At 55.8% G+C, this 17,680-nt stretch overlaps 6 protein-coding genes across 6 annotated transcripts; 5 read left to right on the top strand and 1 right to left on the bottom strand.

Annotated features, from left to right (window-relative positions):
• Positions 1 to 1,833: 1,833 nt before the first annotated feature.
• CCMA1212_006574 (uncharacterized protein) lies at positions 1,834 to 3,323 on the top strand (the record flags this gene model as incomplete). Its single annotated transcript, XM_073703786.1, has 3 exons — positions 1,834 to 2,145; positions 2,203 to 2,469; positions 2,529 to 3,323. The coding sequence occupies 3 exons, from the start codon at positions 1,834 to 1,836 to the stop codon at positions 3,321 to 3,323; spliced, it is 1,374 nt and encodes a 457-aa protein (XP_073557870.1).
• A 712-nt stretch (positions 3,324 to 4,035) lies between these two features.
• CCMA1212_006573 (Spindle pole body component alp14) lies at positions 4,036 to 6,967 on the bottom strand (the record flags this gene model as incomplete). The annotated part of the gene is made up of 4 exons (XM_073703785.1): positions 4,036 to 4,427; positions 4,496 to 6,653; positions 6,758 to 6,920; positions 6,963 to 6,967. 4 exons carry the CDS (start codon positions 6,965 to 6,967, stop codon positions 4,036 to 4,038), a joined length of 2,718 nt encoding a protein of 905 aa, XP_073557866.1.
• A 1,495-nt stretch (positions 6,968 to 8,462) lies between these two features.
• CCMA1212_006572 (uncharacterized protein) lies at positions 8,463 to 10,832 on the top strand (the record flags this gene model as incomplete). Its single annotated transcript, XM_073703784.1, has 1 exon — positions 8,463 to 10,832. One exon carries the CDS (start codon positions 8,463 to 8,465, stop codon positions 10,830 to 10,832), a length of 2,370 nt encoding a protein of 789 aa, XP_073557865.1.
• Positions 10,833 to 11,667: 835 nt separating this feature from the next.
• CCMA1212_006571 (uncharacterized protein) lies at positions 11,668 to 12,744 on the top strand (the record flags this gene model as incomplete). Its single annotated transcript, XM_073703783.1, has 2 exons — positions 11,668 to 11,697; positions 12,235 to 12,744. The coding sequence occupies 2 exons, from the start codon at positions 11,668 to 11,670 to the stop codon at positions 12,742 to 12,744; spliced, it is 540 nt and encodes a 179-aa protein (XP_073557868.1).
• Positions 12,745 to 12,886: 142 nt separating this feature from the next.
• CCMA1212_006570 (Extragenic suppressor of kinetochore protein 1) lies at positions 12,887 to 16,115 on the top strand (the record flags this gene model as incomplete). The annotated part of the gene is made up of 3 exons (XM_073703782.1): positions 12,887 to 13,552; positions 13,624 to 15,153; positions 15,210 to 16,115. 3 exons carry the CDS (start codon positions 12,887 to 12,889, stop codon positions 16,113 to 16,115), a joined length of 3,102 nt encoding a protein of 1,033 aa, XP_073557867.1.
• A 672-nt stretch (positions 16,116 to 16,787) lies between these two features.
• Positions 16,788 to 17,453, top strand: CCMA1212_006569 (uncharacterized protein; the record flags this gene model as incomplete). Its single annotated transcript, XM_073703781.1, has 1 exon — positions 16,788 to 17,453. One exon carries the CDS (start codon positions 16,788 to 16,790, stop codon positions 17,451 to 17,453), a length of 666 nt encoding a protein of 221 aa, XP_073558092.1.
• Positions 17,454 to 17,680: the final 227 nt, after the last annotated feature.

Genomic DNA, 17,680 nt, shown 5'->3' with positions numbered 1-17,680 from the left:
GTCGAGGATCTATCGGCGGGACATTGGCGGGATCTGGGCTGTGCACAAAGAGTGCTCGCCGGCCGAGGGTCGCGATCCGCTGTCTCTCTGTTTTAGCGGTTCAAGAGCAGAGGGGAAAAGATCTTGGTGTCTTGAGGGTCGGGATTGAATGGGCGTTGAAATTGTGAAAATCGCAGTTCGAGGTGGGGAGATTGGGCGCGAACTGGTGGTGTCAATGGTTGGCTGGAGCTGCGAACCGGTGCGGAGTGCGTCGATGCGTGGCAGCCCGACTTGAGGAGGGGCAGGGCGGAAGAGGACGAGTATCGATGAGAAGGTAATTCGTGTGGCCCCTGGGGTTGATGCCGCAGCCGTGAGTTTGGTGTCAAGTGGTGATGAAAAATCTCGAGGGCAGGGCACAGAGACGAGAGACAGAGAGTGGCCTCAGAAGGTGAGCGAGTAGGTAGCCAGGTAAACATCAAGAGCCCCAGGTGTTACTCAGCTCCTCGGCAGGATCAACCTCCAGGGCTATGCATCACGATGATCACAGCAGCTGCAGCGCCCCTCGGCCTCAGCTACAGGCCCGCTACAGCGCTGCAAGGCTGCGGCCACAGCGCTCGGCCTGCTAAGCAGTCCCTGCAACTCTAGCGGCAGCTGCAAGTGGAAGTGCCTGGGCTGGGCCGGTCAAGAGCGCTTGCAGGCTCAATGACGGAATTGGATGACGTAAGGGGCTGCCCCACCATCGCGACCTGGGCCAAGTGCCAAGTGCCAAGTGCTCAATGACCTTCCGAGTGTCTCGAATTCATCATCAATTGCAACTTAATGTGGACAGTCTGAGAACAAAGAGAAGCGGCAGATCCAACGGTTGACAAGCAGATGAGGTGGGCTGCCTTTGAGTGGTTCTCTTTCTATCTGAGGATGCTGCAATTGGTACCTGGATGGCCTGTATCCCATACCTTACCTTACTTCTGTCTGGATAAGGTACCTCATCCTGTCCTGTCTGACTGCTGGGCAGAAGGTGGCAGATTTCCTGTTTTGGCCACGAAGCGAGTCTGGGGCAAACGCTGCACAGGTGCTGCCTCATGCGCGCAACAGGTGCGTCACTAAGGCGTCCGTCTGCCATGCAAGAGATCAGATGGAATGGCATCAAATACATCCATTGCTTGGATGGTTGATGCTACCAAAGAGAAACGGTCATCACGCGCATGGCTCGGTGTTTTGCATCTTTCATCCAGAGGCAGCAATCACAACCTCTACTGTAATATCTACGTGAAGCCAGGTGGCTAGGATATCTTGCACCGAAATACAGCATCATCATCACCCACAATCCTCATCAGATTTCTACATTACAGTAAATGTCCCAAAATCCCGTTTTCTATGCTCCATCCAACATCTCCATAACAATCCATCTTCTCCCCTAAACAAAGCACAGCCACTCATGTCGAAGTCTCGCAGCCTCTCCCGATTCCCGTCCCACGCTTCCAGGCGCGTGGCCATTACGTCATGGCTTCTCTCCCCAAATGGATGTCATCATAGCATCACTGCATCGGAGCTTGCTGCGATGATCGCACCCATTGTTTTATCGTGGGTTTTCTTTAGCGATTGCATGATAAAGCTACTCCAGCTATCCGATTCTTCGAATCCGAATAGCCGTGCCGAGCTGAGGCACCACAGAAACCGGATGCGATTCTCCATATTACTCGTAGCCAGCTCTTGTCGACAAAAGGAGGCCAACGGGCACTTCACACCTCCACTGGCATGTAGCTTCGCATTTTCCAATTCACTCTAGAGGTCTTTTCCTTTCTTCTGTTACCTAAGTAGATACCAAACATTCCACCTGCGTGATTCGACACCAACATGTTCAGAACTTCGCTCCTTCGAGCTTCGGAGAGGGCGTTTGGCGCGAGATTCGCCGGCCTCAAACCAGCATCGCCAATCCGACAGCCACGGTACCGGATAGACGCGACGAGAAACACCATCCGCTTCGCCAGCTCGTCCAATGGCCCTCCAAAACCGCCGACCGACAAGGAGACGGACAGCCCAGCGACCCGGAAGCTGGAACCAAGACCAGATGTTTCTGCCACTAGCAGCGTGCGAACTGTCCTGGAGCCTGACACTGGCGGCGCGAAAGACACGCACAACATGAACTCGAGTCTCCAGCAAGATGTTGTACGTACAAGCAAATCCCATTCCTTTGGCTGTTAACGGGGCTAAAGATTGTCATAGAATATTGTCAAGGATACCTTCCGTCTGGACACAGTCCCTCGAGAATCTCACATCCTCGGTCTTACTGGAACGCTGCCTTATCTCGCTACCTCTCTTTCGACTATCTACCTGGCCGTCAACCTCAACACCGAGATCCCGTCGATTAATAGGTTTTACAACACCATATTCCTAGACCACGGAACGGCACAGTACCTCCTCAACCTGCTCGAGCCGCTCCAGCTCGGCTACGGCGCCGTCATCATCTCTTTCCTCGGAGCCATTCACTGGGTATGATACCCGATATTCTACGCCGCAGCTGCATCTCGCCCATTCTAACCCATCAACAGGGCCTCGAGTACGCAGAGAAAGCGCCCCAGCACGACCGCACCCGCTTCCGCTACGGCATCGGCCTCCTCGCCCCCATCGCCGCCTGGCCCACGCTTCTCATGCCCGTCGAATACGCCCTGACAGCCCAGTTCGGCGCCTTCGTCGCCCTCTACTACGCCGATTCCCGGGCCACGCGCTTGGGTTGGGCGCCGACCTGGTACGCAAAGTACCGCTTCCTGCTTACCGCCATGGTCGGCCTGGCCATCTTCATCTCGCTCGTCGGGCGGGCCAAGATCACGCAGAAGGGGGCCCTTAAAAAGGAGAGCATGGAGGCCAAGTTGACTCAGCCCGGACTGGCGGACACGCACACGAACTGGAAGAAGATAGAGGAGGAGGAGAAGGAAAGGATTCGAAAGGAGAAGGCTCAGAAGGCCAAGGAGGAGGAGGAGGAGGCGAAGAAGAAGCAGAAGAAGAAGGAGGAGAAGAAGGGAGGCAAAGATGACGCTGCCAAGAACAAGAAGGATGATGAGGATGAGGAAAGCAAGGACAAGAAGAAGAAGGCGAAGGAGGATGACAGTGACAAGGAGGGCGAGGGCGAGAAGGAAGAAGGAAAAGATGACAAGGATGAAGGCTCAGACAAGGAGAAGAAGGAGAAGAAAGAGGACGACTCCCAAGGCGAAAATGGCAAAGAAGCCAAGGAGGGCGACCAGTCCAAAGATGACAAGTCCAGAGAGGACAAGTCCGAAGAGGACAAGCCCAAGGACGACGACAAGTCCAAAGATGAGTCCAGCAAGGGCGAGAAGAAGTCTGACTGAGGGAGAAATATATCTCACCGAGGAGCGAAGGGAGCATCAAGATCATGTAATGTATGCATAGCCGTTAGCCTCATTTACTTTACTTCAACGAGTCCCAACGCATTCATATGCGGGTGCAGAACAGAAAACCTCGTCATCAACTAAAAAGCAATATAAGCATTAACCACAACTGAGTAAATCTGGTATTAGTACTAGGTCGTAAGAAAACGACGTAATGAGTAACTGCCCAGACAAAGGTCATTATCCATTTCCATCCCATAGGTAGGCATACGTAGTATGTAAGTTGGCTTCCATGTCGCCCTTCACTTCAGCAATCCCCCCTTATAAAAGTGTTTCCCAAACTCATATAATAACTCGACTTCCAAAAGCAGTTATACCTGCGTTATACTTTCTCTCACACTCTCTCATTCTATCAAAACAGTCTTTTGTTCGTAACACGCGGGAGAGGGGACCGGGAAGGGGTATGGGTGTAGTTCCAACGCCTAAAAATGCACACGAGACTCTCCTCAGGTCTATAGCCACAGAGCAAAGTCCCGAGAGATGTTGTCCGTTTCACCAGATATAGTAGGCCATCATAGACGTATAGAGAAGCTCGAACATTATGCTTTGTTAATCGTATCGTCAATCGTTACTTCTTCTCCCCTCTAAGGTCTAGCAAATGATTGCTTGGCCTTTCGAAACATTAGCAACGAGGTCAGGGCTTCGGATTATTTCACGAGAGACTCTTCCATACCTTCATCTGTTCAATCCGGGCCTTGAGCTGACTCGTCACCTCAGCGGCTCGCCTCCAGCTCTCGGCTCCGTTGGAGCCCGACTGCGGCAACGACGACACGGGGCGGTCTCTGGCCGACATCAACGTTGAATCGCTGCCATCGTCATGCGCCGCAATGTTCCTGAATCCTCGCGCAGGCGATCCACGCCCAGAGGAGCCGGTGCTGCCTGCATAACGCAGCTCCGGGCTGAACTTGTTTCGTGGATAGGGGGCATCGCCGTTCTCCCTCTCTTCAGACATATTGCTGGCGAAGCTCATCCTATTACGCGCGCTTGGCGCAGCCATATGGTCTCGATACATGGGCGCGTCCTCGAACGTTGGCGATGTAATGCCTGTAATAATTGGCCAAATGTCAGCGCAGTTTACAGTGGGCATACGGAAACAGATCTCTCCAACTTACCAGCCGAGGCATTCAGGCTTTCAGCACGGCTAAGCGCCTTCTTGAGGCGATCCAGCTCACGCCGTAGTCTTTCGTTGGTTTGCTCGGCAGCCTCTGCATCGCTCCGAGCCCGAACCAGCTGGGTCTCCTTGGCCTTGATACTCAAGACGTCTCGGGTGTGGTCCTCGATGAGGCTGGCATTCTGGTTCTTGAGCTCTTGGATTTCCGACGTGAACTTGCTACGCTCTTGCCGCAAGTCATCGATATGTCGAGTTAGGCGATCATTGGCGGTGCGAAGTTCTTCCAGCTCAGCCCTCTCAATGGCAGTGAGGCCACTTGAAGGAGGCGGAGAATCCGAAGGCATCTGCACCGGGGCCGAAACAGGTTTGGCCAGGGAGCGCCCCGTCAGCCCTCGCGAGGGCGCCGCGACCTTCGGCTGTGGTGGCGTTGGCGGCAGAGGGTCCTCCTCTGGCATGATGGGGCCAGACCGACGGGGCGAGGAGGCTCCGGAAGAAGCCCCTACAGTTCGCTTTTGAGGGGCTTTGAGTCCACCAGTCTTGGGCAGACCCAGCTTGCTTCCCGCAACCTTTGTCGCGGGGGGTGCCTCGGCCGGTGCAGCAGCCGCCGGTCTCTTGACACCCGCCGCTGGCTTCTTGGCTCCGACGACCTTCTTTGGTGCCGCCGCTGGCGCTGGCTTCGGGGCGGGCTTTGGCTTCTCCTTGGCCTTGACCTCGGCCGCCTCGAAGAACTCCTTGATCTTGGTCTTTCGAATGTCGTCCAGGCCTTCCAGGTTGGGTGTCATGGCACGCTCGCCAATGATCTTCATAACGGTTCCCAGGATCTCGGCACCGCCATCTCGCAAGGCCGGGCTCGACTCCGACAGCAGCTTCTTTCCAGACTCGCATATCTGGGCAATCTCGGGCTTGCTGGGCACCTCGCGCGTGGTCCGCAGACAGCGAATGAGAAACTTCATGGTACCCTCCTTGACCTGTGGGTTTTTGTTGCCGAGGAAAGCGAAGATGTCCTCGAGGCAGTCGGACAGCGATGTCGCCTCAAAGGTGGCATCAAGTGCTCCGCCCAAGGCGTCGGCAACCGTAGCCTTCTTCTCTTTCAACCGTTCCATAATGGGCTGCATGACGGTGGCACGATGCTTGCCAAACGCTTGTCGCAGACCCTTTGCCAGCAGTTCGATGCACTGGGCCGCCTGGGTCACGACAGCAACGTTGGCATCCTTCATGCACTTGGCGAGGCCCCTGGTGATTTCGTTGAAGTCGCCATCCTTGATACGAGGAACGTTGAGCACTGCATACAGCCCTTCGACGGCCTCTTTACGATCCTTCCACTTGGACGAGGCGAGAAGCTCATTAAAATTGGGCGGCACCTTCTTGAGCACATCTTCGGGCTCGGCCAAGGCAAACGCGTCGATTTCCGCCGGCTCGTCCGCCTCTTCCTCCTCACCCTCTTCGCCGTCCTCACCACCACCACCACCACCGGACTCGGCTTGCTCTTGCTGAGTGCGCAGCAACCGCTCTTGTTTCGGGGTGCCCTCGGCCTTGACCTTTTCGAACTGCGCCTCTAGATCGGTCTGCTGTGTAGGTTTCAAGTCTCCCCAGAACATGGGCTTCATGGCCTCGCGCAGCCACCTGTAGAGCTCCACCGCAAGGCCAGTGGCTTCCGCACGCACATTTTTATCAGCAGCACCAAAGGCCTTGGGCAAAGCCTTTAGGATCGGCTTCGGGTCGACAATCTTGCAGCCGTAGTTGTGGACAATCTGCGTCAGGGCGTTGAGTGTAGCAGCGACGTTCTTGGGCACCTTGTTGCCAAGGCCGGGCAGCACCTCTTCGACTACGGGAGCCGCCGTATCCAGCTCGATAAATAGCAGTAGAGCTTCGAGGGAGTTTTGCTTGATGGCCGGCCGCGTTGAAGACAGACATTTCTCGACTATGGGGCTAATGGCAACGCCGCGTGTACGCAGGGCACAGTCTCGTCCGCCATATTTGAGGAACTCGCACAGGGCAGCGATGGCTTCCTGCTGGGCGGCCACGTTGGAGTCGGCGACGGCAGACTTCCACAGGCCCGGGTCGTTCAGAAAGGGTCGGAAGCAAGGGTCAGACTCGTCCGGTGATTTGGCAAACTGTTTAGCAACATCTTCATAGGCCTGCTTGCGTACTTTCCAGTTCTAGAGATCGAGAGGGTATCTATGTCAGCCAAAGGGAGAAGAGCCGTGACGGGCAGACCATATCACGGGGCAGCCGTGATGCCTCGCAGAGAAGTGATTCGTACCTTGTGTGAAAAGCGGTCGGGCAGCGGCAAGGAGCTGAAATCCTCCTCTTTGTCGGCCATGGCGGCTGGAGAGGGACGCGAGAGGTATCTGAACGCGGACGGGGTCTGGAAATTTTTCGGCTCCGAGGAATCTGCTGGTCGGTCATCGATTAGATTGATGATTCTGCGGATGAGCTTCTTGAACGGGTGGTGACGCCGTCGCGACTCCATTGTGCAAATGGGCCTCGCGGCGGCATGAGGCTAGGCGCAAGGGAAGACGGGGAGACGAGACGGCGACATACCACAGACGATGGAAAGAAGGGAACGAGCACAACTTAAGTTCGCGTGAGGCCGTCAGGGAGCAGACAGTACAAGCGGAAATGCCCAGGAGGCTACTTTGTACTTTTTCTGCCAAAAGCCAGTGCCGGGGATCGCGGCCGCAAGTGTCAGTTACCCTGCCTTCGCCGAGCTGAACGACCGGGATCAGGATTGGCAAAAATGCGGCGATGCCTCTCGGCGGGCCCTGCGCCTGTCTGTGCCTGTGCTTGTATAAAAAAAAAATGTGAAAGGACGGGACAGATGCACAGCGAGGCGGGACGGCGATGCCTCGGTCAGGGTCGGTGGGAGCTGTGATGTGCTGGCTCACGGAGGTTCGGTGCGTCTCGCGAAAGATGCCTGTATACTAAGGGCGGCAGCGCGACTCGAGGCAAGCAGAAAGAAGAAGAAAACAGGCCGCGATACCGGATCTCGTGATGCCCGCCGTGGATGCAGAAAGAGAAGAACTGACGCTGTCTTGTGCTCTGGTTGGTGCTCGAGCTAAGGTACATGAATGGCTCATCCGTGGAGGGTTGCCCACCGCATCGACAGTCGAGCCCAGCCAATCACTGCGCGGCCGCAAAAAGTCAACAAATCTCCCCATCGCCTGGTTGACCCAATCAGCAGCCGGACCCGGCAGGGCTTTCTGTACTGGGTGCGAATCACCATATGAGGTACTGCACGATAAACAAACAAATGGACGGGTTTTATCTCCTGGGCTATTCTGCCTGAGAACCGCATTTCGAGCTTGGGTTGTTGAATCATCAAATCACAGCGCATTGTTTACCTTGATTTCAATGACATATTCCAATCTACTATACACGTAAGTATCTCCCCGAATTATACGGCAGAGCACCTGGGAGGTCCCTGAACAGACTTTGAGGTGCAGAGTAGCGCCAGGCACCGCCAACTTACACATTGTTGCGCAAACGGCCCCCATCAGATGTCCCCGGATCGACCCCGCGGCAGGACGAACCTCAAGCTGCGCCTATCCATAGAGCTTCTTGGCACTGCAAAACTACAGCAGAAGCCGGCATGATTGCGGTGCACTGTAACGCTCATCCAGCAGAACCGCCAGCGGCCAGCCGATGACGCAAGGGAGCAGCAGCAGGTGTCAAACTCACACGACGTCGCCAAGCACGTGTAAATGTTCCCTCCAGTGCTCAGTGACAGCTGCTTCACCGCCTTGTTTACCCCACCATGGGCAAGCCAAGTCACGTGAAGATAAGATAATCCCTCGGGAGCTTCAACGCGTCAAACAATTTCACAGGCAGCCTCGCTCTGGCAAGGCTCCACTCATCCGCAGCTTGTCATCGCTCGAAGGAGCAGCCAGAACTTTTCGACCTGGGCAGATGGAGAGGGCTCAGCGATTGTGGTGATTATAGTTTGGCATCTTTCATACAGTCGCAACATGGAGGGCTCTTCGCATCCGTCCTTCTTCCCTCTCAACGCCAAGACTGCCGCAGACTACTCCTCGTCCGAGTCAGATTCCGACGATCCAACAGTGCCCGGGCTCGATGGCGACGACAACGACTTTGGAGACTTCAATCCCCGCAAGAAGAGGCGTGTCGGCGGAAACAGCAAGGAGAAAGCCGCACTGGGCATTTTCGGCTCCGATAGCGACGACGACAATCCCAACGCGCGCTGGAAGAGAAAGACACTGAGGAGCAAAGGCGTCAGCTTCGTCTCGACTGCGGCCGAGGGCGGTGGGCAAGATGCAAGCAACGAATCGGAAGATGAAGCTCGGCCCCTGGGCCTTGGCATGAGTAGTCGCAACGGAGATGAGGACGAAGACGAAGACGAGGACGAGGACGAGGATGAGGATGGCGACAGACCAGCTGGACTCGGGCTCGGCAACGCGGCCAAGCATCTGCGCTTCACGGCTGGCGAACGGTTGCGCAAAGCGAATGCGCCGAACGAGTCGAGCACACAGTCATCGTTCAAGACAAATTTCGGCTCTGGTGGCGTCCTCGGCGGTGGCTTCGTCCCCTCGTCCGCCACGGAGCCTGTACTGAAGGAGACGAAGAATGGAAACGACACTCCACGAAATAAGCCCCAACTGAGCGCTTTCACCTCGAAAGGGAAAATCAACGCCAAGTCGTTTGGTGCGCGAATGATGGCCAAGATGGGGTACGTTGAGGGCAAGGGTCTGGGCAAAGAAGGCGAGGGACGAAACATTATCATCGAAGCCAACCTCCGACCCCAGGGCATTGGTCTCGGCGCCGTGAAGGAGAAGACGGACCAGGAGCGTCAGGAAGAGAAAAGACAGGCGCGACTACGAGGAGAGGAGGTTGTCGACTCGGAAGAGGAAGAAAGGGAGCGCAGGAAAGCCAAGAAGAAGGCCCGAGGCGCCGTGGCTTACAGTAGTGCTGGAAGCACCCCGATGCGGCAGAGGACCAAGTATCTCACGGCCGAGGAAATCAAGAAGAAGGCACCCGGCTTGAACATTCCGGAGGCCTTTGCCCCCATTCTCGACATGACTGGCCCTGGAGGCAAGCTGCTTACATCGACGAGCGGCATCATGACGCCATCATCCGGTGCCCCTGAATCAGCCGAACTGATTGAGGCGAGAAAGCTGGCCCAGCGCGCACAGTCAGACTTGCTGGCTTTCTCAGAAGAGTGGAGGAGCCTAGAGTCACGCAAGACGTGGGTGAATTTGGAGCTCAAGCAGAGGGAGCAGGAGATTGAAGATTTGCGGTCCGATTTCGAGAGGCTGAAAACGTTTGCCAGCGTTGTGTCTGAGCAGCTTGTTGGCGCGACAGAGTGGGAGCAGGTCATGAGTGCTCTCCAGACAGCAGTTGATGCTGGTTCAGCGAGCGATGCCATCGCTGACATCGCGGTGGCCGCTATACATCCGTTTCTACGCAGCGCCGACTGGGATCCAATGACCGAACCATCTCGATTCGCATCAGACCTAGAGAAGCTGTCGGGGCTCTTCAACAAATCTGCAAACGCCAATCAGTCCGTGAACAAGTGGAACTCTTCCGCGGGCCAGGACGATGGCGTGTACCGAACCCACCACAAGGCCACTACGCCCTACGAGACGATGATGTACAAGAACTGGCTACCCCGAGTATTGACAGCAGTGCGCTCATGGGATCCGTTGAATCCTACGCCGATGCTCAACATCATGGAAAGCTGGAAAGATTTGCTCCCACCGTTTGTGCGGGCGCAGTTGATGGATAATGTGGCCCGAAAGCTTGAAACGGCCGTATCCGATTGGAACCCCAAGAAGAAGCGACAAAGCCATCATCTCCCACACACCTGGCTGTTTCCTTGGCTGCAGTACCTTCCACCCTACCATCTGGATCCAAAGGGTACTGGCCTCGTTGCCGATGTCAGGAGGAAGTTTAGGCACCTCATTGACGCGTGGGAGTTTGAGAGAGGAGTCGTTCCCGGGCTGATGCAATGGAAAGACGTCTTGGGAGACCAGTGGCGGCCGCTCATCATGTCGCACGTCTTGCCATCGATGGGCAAGTATCTACGCACCAACTTCCGCGTCGACCCGGCAGAGCAGGAGCTGTATCTCCCCGTCCTGGTTGGCATCATGAAGTGGAATCAGGTCCTTGGCGATGCCGTCCTGGCAGAGGTTCTGGTGCAGGACATGTTCCCGATGTGGAGCAGCAGATTGCAAGAATGGCTTGCACTTGACGAGGCGGATTATGCGGAGGTGGCAGATTGGTACAGCTGGTGGCGAGGCGTGCTGCTGAAGGACATGGCAGAGATTCAGGCGGTCCGGGTGGAACTCGACAGAGGACTGCAGCTTGTGAATCTGGTTTAAAGGAACGGCATAGCGTATGGGAGTGTAAGACTTATTTTCGTTTCTTTTTCTCTTCTTTTCCTAATATTTTGGTCGCCGGCTATTGGCACCTTTGCCGCCCCTGGGGTGGAGCTATCTATGTAGACGGGGGGGGACAAGCAGGTATGGCGAAAGAGGATCATGGATGAGTCCATGTATTTCGAAAATAAAGACAAGTCTTGCTGCTTAACACAAAACACCTTACTCCAGATTAAGGCGTGATGATCAAGTGCCACGAGCTACAAGCATCTAATGATAAGGTATCGGGAGTACGTGGCCATTGAAGCTTGAAACTCATGGTTCAGAGTGTCGCCATGGCAAGGCACATGGGGCCATTCATGAAACCGGCCCTCTTCTCATGATTTTCGCTTTCTTTGTCATGGCCACGCTCATCGTGTGCTACCTGATTGAAGAGACAACCCCCAAGGCATCTGGACACCGTCGGGATGTCGTGTAACAGCTCGAGGCATGTGGCTACCCTGCACCGGGGAATGACCCAATTTGGTAGAACAAGGTGACACAGAAAGGATACTGGAGTGAATGCTTGCCAAGTCCATGAGGATGATGGGTGGATGGCGGCTCACCGTTTCCTTAGACAATGAATCAAGAGTGGCTCAAGATGATGTGCTGAAGGTGATATGCAAGCTGCGATGTTCCAATGTGCTGCACAGGGCTTCTTTCGATACCTTCGTAACGACAGCATGAACTCGGGGATATACCGCAGTTGTAGGTACTGGCAGCCAACAGCCGAGACATCGCCAGTAATGCACAAAGTATCGTGCGAGCGTTCCGTAGTTGTTCGCACTCAGTTGTTGCGATGCTGCATGTACCCGGGCTTAGTTCGCTTGTATGTGCGTAAGGTTCTTGCATGCAGCGTCATGGATGGATCACTGGCGACAGGGCACCCCTGATTGGATTTTGGCCACTTTCTCGGGCCTCTGTGCTCCATGTACGGTGTCATACATGCACATGAGCAAGCAACTCACTGCTTTTGTTACAAGGTAAGGTAGGGAGCATGGTCTAGAAAGCTGTAGGGACTGGATTGGACAGCAGCACGCCCTGGCTGAAGCATTGCCTGTCGCCAATCATCGAGTCCTCTCACCGGTTCCCCTGGGCTGCTGTCTGGTGTTTCTGTTATTCCGCGTGCCTGTCGGGGACGGTAGATGTTGAAATATACATTTGTTGGGGCTCAACGCAGGTACTCTCTCGGTAACTGCAGCTGCAGGCTCCACTGCATTGCCGCCGCGGCTCTGACGGGCAGCACCCAGCAGCGACTTGGGCGCCAAGTACTGCGTACCTGGATGAGATAAGACAAGGCGCGAGCGTCAACCCTCTTTTTATCGCGGCAGCCTCCCCACAGCGGCGCTGAACCCAACCAAACCAGAACCAGAACCAGAGCCAGGCCAAGGCCAAACCCCCTCCACCGCCCTCCCACCTGCAACCCGCACCCGCACAGCGTTTTGCCCTTCTCGCGGCCAGACGAGCCAACGAGGCCTTTGCCAGCGTCCGACGAGCGACGACCGCCTGCGAGCATCTGCCAGGGCCTGGACGACGACGACCAGCAGAGCAGCAGCAGCAGCAGCAGCGGCTATTTCCCGGCTCGGCTGCGTCTGATTCACTCGCCCGCCGGCTCCTTGTGACTGCCTCTGACGGGACGCTGTTTCTGACCATCTGCATCTGCCATCCCGCCGCATCTTATCTAATCGGCCGCTCTCCCTGGTCTCTTTTCTCTGTCTCTCTCTCTTCTCATTCTTCCGTCTCTATTACGCCTCTTCTTCTCTCTTCCAGTCTCCGGACAGAGAGACCCTTCTCTGGCGCTCAGACCTTGCCGCTGGACCCCCCCCAGTTGACGTGGCCACAGTTCCAACTGCAGTTTCCCATCGACCACCACTGAGCCTGTCGCTGGAATTTGGAGCTCAACCACCCTGTTTTGCCGGCCTCAAGCCCTCCCTTCTTCATCCCTCCCTCCTACGCTTCCATCTGCCTCACCGCCGGCGATCGTCATTCGCCCGGCGCGATAGCATCGATCCGCCACCATGTTCTGGAGGTTTGGCGGCTACGCCAACATCTCGACCATCGATACCATCCTCGACAAGCCCGACTTCACCCTCGAAGAGCTTCTCGAAGAGGCCGATCTGATACAGGAGCTCAAGCAGCACAACTCCAAGCTCATTGAGTTCCTGCGCGAGGACAAGGTGCTTCAGAAGCTGCTTGAGTATACCATTGCCCCCAAGCTCGAGGCCGTTGAGGGTGCTGAGGAGCCTGCCGATGATGACATCAAAACCAAGGGCCGCCTGCTGCCCTTCTCGCGCCCTCGCGCTTCTTCGCAAGCCACCGATTCTGGAGAAAACGATGACGAGCTGGACAAGAAGCGCAATCGCTATGCTCACGTTGCCTGCGAGGTCCTGAGCTCCGACACATGGTCCATATACGAGGCCCTCGTCGAGAACAGGCAGCTGATCCGCGACTTTTGGAACTTCCTCTCCCGGCCTGCGCCGCTCGACCCTCTGCAGGCGAGCTACTTTACAAAGGTCAACGAGTCGCTCTTTGAGAAGAAGACGGAGGAGATGATGGAACTGCTCTGGAGCTTGCCCAATGTCATTCCCGACATGTTGAGGCACGTCGAGTGTCCTATGGTTATGGATCTGCTGCTCAAGATCATCGCCCTTGATCGCACAGAAGGCGGACAAGGCGTAGTCGAGGTTGGTCATGTCCATCTAGAGACATTCCTTTTCCTTGCTTGTTTTACCTCGTCTATTCTAACCTCTCACAGTGGCTGTATTCCAAGGACATTATCCCAACTCTCCTCTCCTTCCTCGGCCCTGAGCACAGCTGGGTTGTGCAGACGGCTGCGAGCGACTTCATCAAGGCCATCATAACCATCTCCGCCAACGCCTCGCAGAATGAGCAGCAGTGCATCGGCCCTAACGAGCTCACTCGTCAGCTCGTTTCGAAACCATGTGTCGAGCAGCTCATTGGCTATATGCTTGGTGGCGGCAACCCGTTGACTGTGGGCGTCGGCATCATCATCGAGGTGATTCGGAAAAACAACTCGGACTACGATCCCGACGTCGGAACAGAAGCCAACACCACGCCCTCCAGTCGGGATCCCATCTACCTTGGTCACCTATTGCGTCTATTTGCCCAAAATGTGCCCAACTTCATGAACCTTATCATGAACGAGCCGTCCAAGAAGCAGAGCGTTGACTCGACATTCAATGAGAAGCTCGAGCCTCTCGGGTTCGACAGGTTCAAGACCTGCGAGCTCATGGCGGAGCTGCTGCACTGCAGCAACATGGGATTGCTCAACGAACCGGGCTCAGAGCAGCTGATTGCACACCGTGACTTTGAGCGCCAGCGCCTCCGAGCCGAGGGCAAGCTCTCGCCCCGGGACGAGGACGGATCTGCCGATGATTTGACGATGCGCATTCCCCATCCCGCCCACCAGGAGGAGGTTCGCCGCCTGGAAGTCACCAATGCCGACGACGATGGCTTCGAAGAGGTCGAGCCGACCAGCGAGATGAACGAAGACACCTCTCACGAGTTTGTCAAGGCCGAGGATGACATTGCCGCGCACTCGTCTTCATCTTCTTTCCTCGAAAAGGACGAGGAGGAATTCGTCGACGAGCCGCTGAGCTCTCCTCGGCTGGCCGTGACCACGGCCAGCATCAATGAGCAGCGCTTTGAAGAACCCGATCTTGTTGTTGCGCCTCTTTCACCCACCAAGGCAAAGGCTGCCGACAAGGCTCAAGCCGAAATGGAGAACCCTACTGCCGGTGAGGGGGAGGCCAAGACTGCTGCAGAGGAGCACGAGCCTCAGTCCGCTTCGACTGTTCTTTCGGGGCCCATCATCATAGCGACGCCTGAGTCCGCCGATACAGCCAATTCGGAATCATCAGGGACTGAGTCTTCATCCCACGCCGAGGCTCAGAAGCCTGGCCTGCAGCCGTCACCGCTGCCTAGGGACGTAGACACGAAAAAGAGCACTTCTGCGCCCAGCGCTCCGCAGGAGGTTGCCTCTGCCGCTGACAAGCTGGTTCCCGACGAAGCTGACAAGTCTCGTGGCCTATCCCCCCATCCTGAAGATACCCCGGCCCCGCTCTTCTCAGCTCCGCTCGCCCCCGACTCTGGTGTTCAAGAGCCCCCTCGCGATGGCTCATTCACACCACCTCAGGGCCCTGAACCAGCCCTTGCCGCATCTGGGGAGAAACCTGGAGAGGCAGTGAGCGACGTGGGAGAAACGGTTGTGGGCGACTATCTCAAAATGCAGTTTGTCGAGTATCGCGTCGTTCCAGCGATCTTGGTAAGTGTGGCTTCGTATACCCCGGGTTTTCCCAGCCCCCCTCTAACATCAGACAGTCCTTCTTTTTCGCATACCCGTGGAACAACTTCCTCCACAACGTCGTGTACGACATTGTACAGCAAGTGTTCAACGGCCCGATGGATCGGGGCTACAACCCGACATTGGCCGTATCACTCTTCGAGGCTGCCGACATTACCACCGCCATCATCAAGGGCCAGCAGGCTAGTGACGAATCTCAGGCCAAGACGAAGACGCGCATGGGATACATGGGGCACCTCACGCTCATTGCCGAGGAAGTTGTCAAGTTCACCGAGCGCCACCCCCCGGAGCTCCTGTCAGAGACGGTCCTAGACAAGGTTATGAGCCAAGACTGGATCAACTATGTGGAGGGCGCTCTTGCGGAAACGAGGGAGCGAGACAACGCAATCCTGGGTGGCGTCCGACCCGAGGTAGCTATGGGACACCGCGTCAGCTTGGGCGGTAGCGGATTGGGCGGCATCGGATTGTCAGGCCTTGGAAACTCGGCTAGCGCATCGAGCGCCCTGGCAGAAGCTGGGCTCAATGGTGGCATGGAGATGAATGAAGGAGACGGAAACGGAGTCGGTCCCTTTGCCATCAGCGCGGGCACTCTGATGTCTGGATTCGGAAGTAGCAGCGACGAAGACGACGATGAGGGCGATGGTGATGAAGAGGATGTGAATTCTGAGGTGAGTTTTGATTCTTCCGATGAGCATGGCAACGAGTCTCCTGAGGCGACAATGGGCATGACACGCACCCCCGAGGATGTCATCATGATGTCTCCTGAACCGATCAGAGCGGCCTCTCCAGATGCAATGGCCGGTTTGGAAGCAGATACTGACCTGGATGCGCCGGGTCAGGACATCATGGTGGTTGAGGAAGGGGGATGGATCCAGAGGCGGGACCCAGGCCAGGGCTCGAATAGAAGGCTGGATTTCTCCTAGGGGGAGGGGCAGACCTCAGATACAGCTGGCGCCACGTTGGGCTCTCATGATGACGGCAATGGCACCACCGAGACACCTGGAGCCTCTGCTGCGCCTCGGCCCTCTGGCACCAACAACGGAGGTCCCAATAGGTACATCTTTGAGCTGGAATATCTCTCGAGACTGCTTGCGAGCGCGGAGGGAACGTGAAAAATGCATTATACATGAAATGGGCGTTGAGGCTTTCTGTTTTCTTTTTTCCTTTTCATTGTACCATGTGGATAAGATGCGGCGAAGTCAGATGACGGCTTTTTTTTTTTTTTTTTTTTTTTTTTTTTTTTTTTTTTTTTTTTTTTTCGGGTTTGTGGATAGCGCATTGAAAGAAGAACAAGAAAGCCAGGGGACGCGAAATTTCGGAAGATGTCATTGTTTTTTTGCGGCTTTGTTTGAGGAGAATCGCGCATCCAAAACGAAAAGGGGCGGGAGAGGAGATGTCATGCATCATTTGTCAGCCTTAGGGACTTTGATCAACAGCCAACGCTCATTCCATTTCCCTTGTTCTCCCTCTTCCTCTGCCTCTTCCCTTTCACCCCCCTTATTCCCCTGCATTCCTTGCTTTGTATGGGGAAGCCCTCTGTGCTGATCACGAGGGCTTAGTCCCGATCTCTTACTGACGTGCAGTAACAGGGATCTATGGCTCCGCCGTCCATCCCGCCTCCTCCACCGCCGCCGCCGCCGCTGAACATTCCGCCCTCTAGAGCCCGGCTGCAGCTCGCGGCGCGGCTGGCGATGCATCAGAAGAACAACCAAACTGCACAGGCCTCGTCGGCCACAGCTGACGATGACCACGATGACGATGATGACGACAACCTTGAAGACCCGTTTGGCGACGGCGAGGGTGATTTGGACGATGACTTGGACGATGACATGTCGAACAACCTGGGCCGTGGAGCATGGTGGAGGGGCGTTGTTGGCAAGAGAAGCGGTTTGGAGGATGATGACTCTGACGACGATGAGGAATTTGGAGACTTTGCCATGGCAGAGGAGGAAAAGGGGGGAGAGAAACAGGACGACGACAACGTGGTGCTGAAGCCCCTCGCCGTTCACCCGCCGAGAGAAAGCAGCCGGGGTTTGAGCGGCCTGTGGCCCTTTGGCTCGAGGGCGGATAAAGACAAGAGCGGGGAAGGCAAGGATGAGCAAAAGGGCGAGGGCGAAGGCCTCACGACGGAAGAGAGGGATGACGAGCCCGAGCGGGCGATAGAAGTCCGGGAGGCGCAGCGGAGGACAAGCATTGAGGATGATGATGATGACGACGAGGCCACCGTGGGGACGGAATACGGTGTTGGTTTCAAGGACTAGATTATATACCTTAGACTGGAGTGCTTGAATGACTTTTGTTTCTCTCTGTATTTGTCTTTGGGAGGGATTGGGAGACTGAATGGATGGTATGAGCATGAGAATATGCGTGTATGAATGGTATGAGCAGAGTTATGGGGTATAAGAATGGGCATGAGATGCGATGGGATGGGACGGGGACTTGAATGGCGGAGGGCTTATATACGGTAGCTCCAAGGATCATGTAATAT

This window comes from Trichoderma ghanense, assembly GCF_004382785.1.
Source record: "Trichoderma ghanense strain CCMA-1212 chromosome Unknown scaffold_7, whole genome shotgun sequence".
Classification (NCBI taxonomy): Eukaryota; Fungi; Ascomycota; class Sordariomycetes; order Hypocreales; family Hypocreaceae; genus Trichoderma; species Trichoderma ghanense.
Note: the sequence above shows the minus strand (reverse complement) of the source record. Positions and strands in the feature narration are given on the sequence as shown.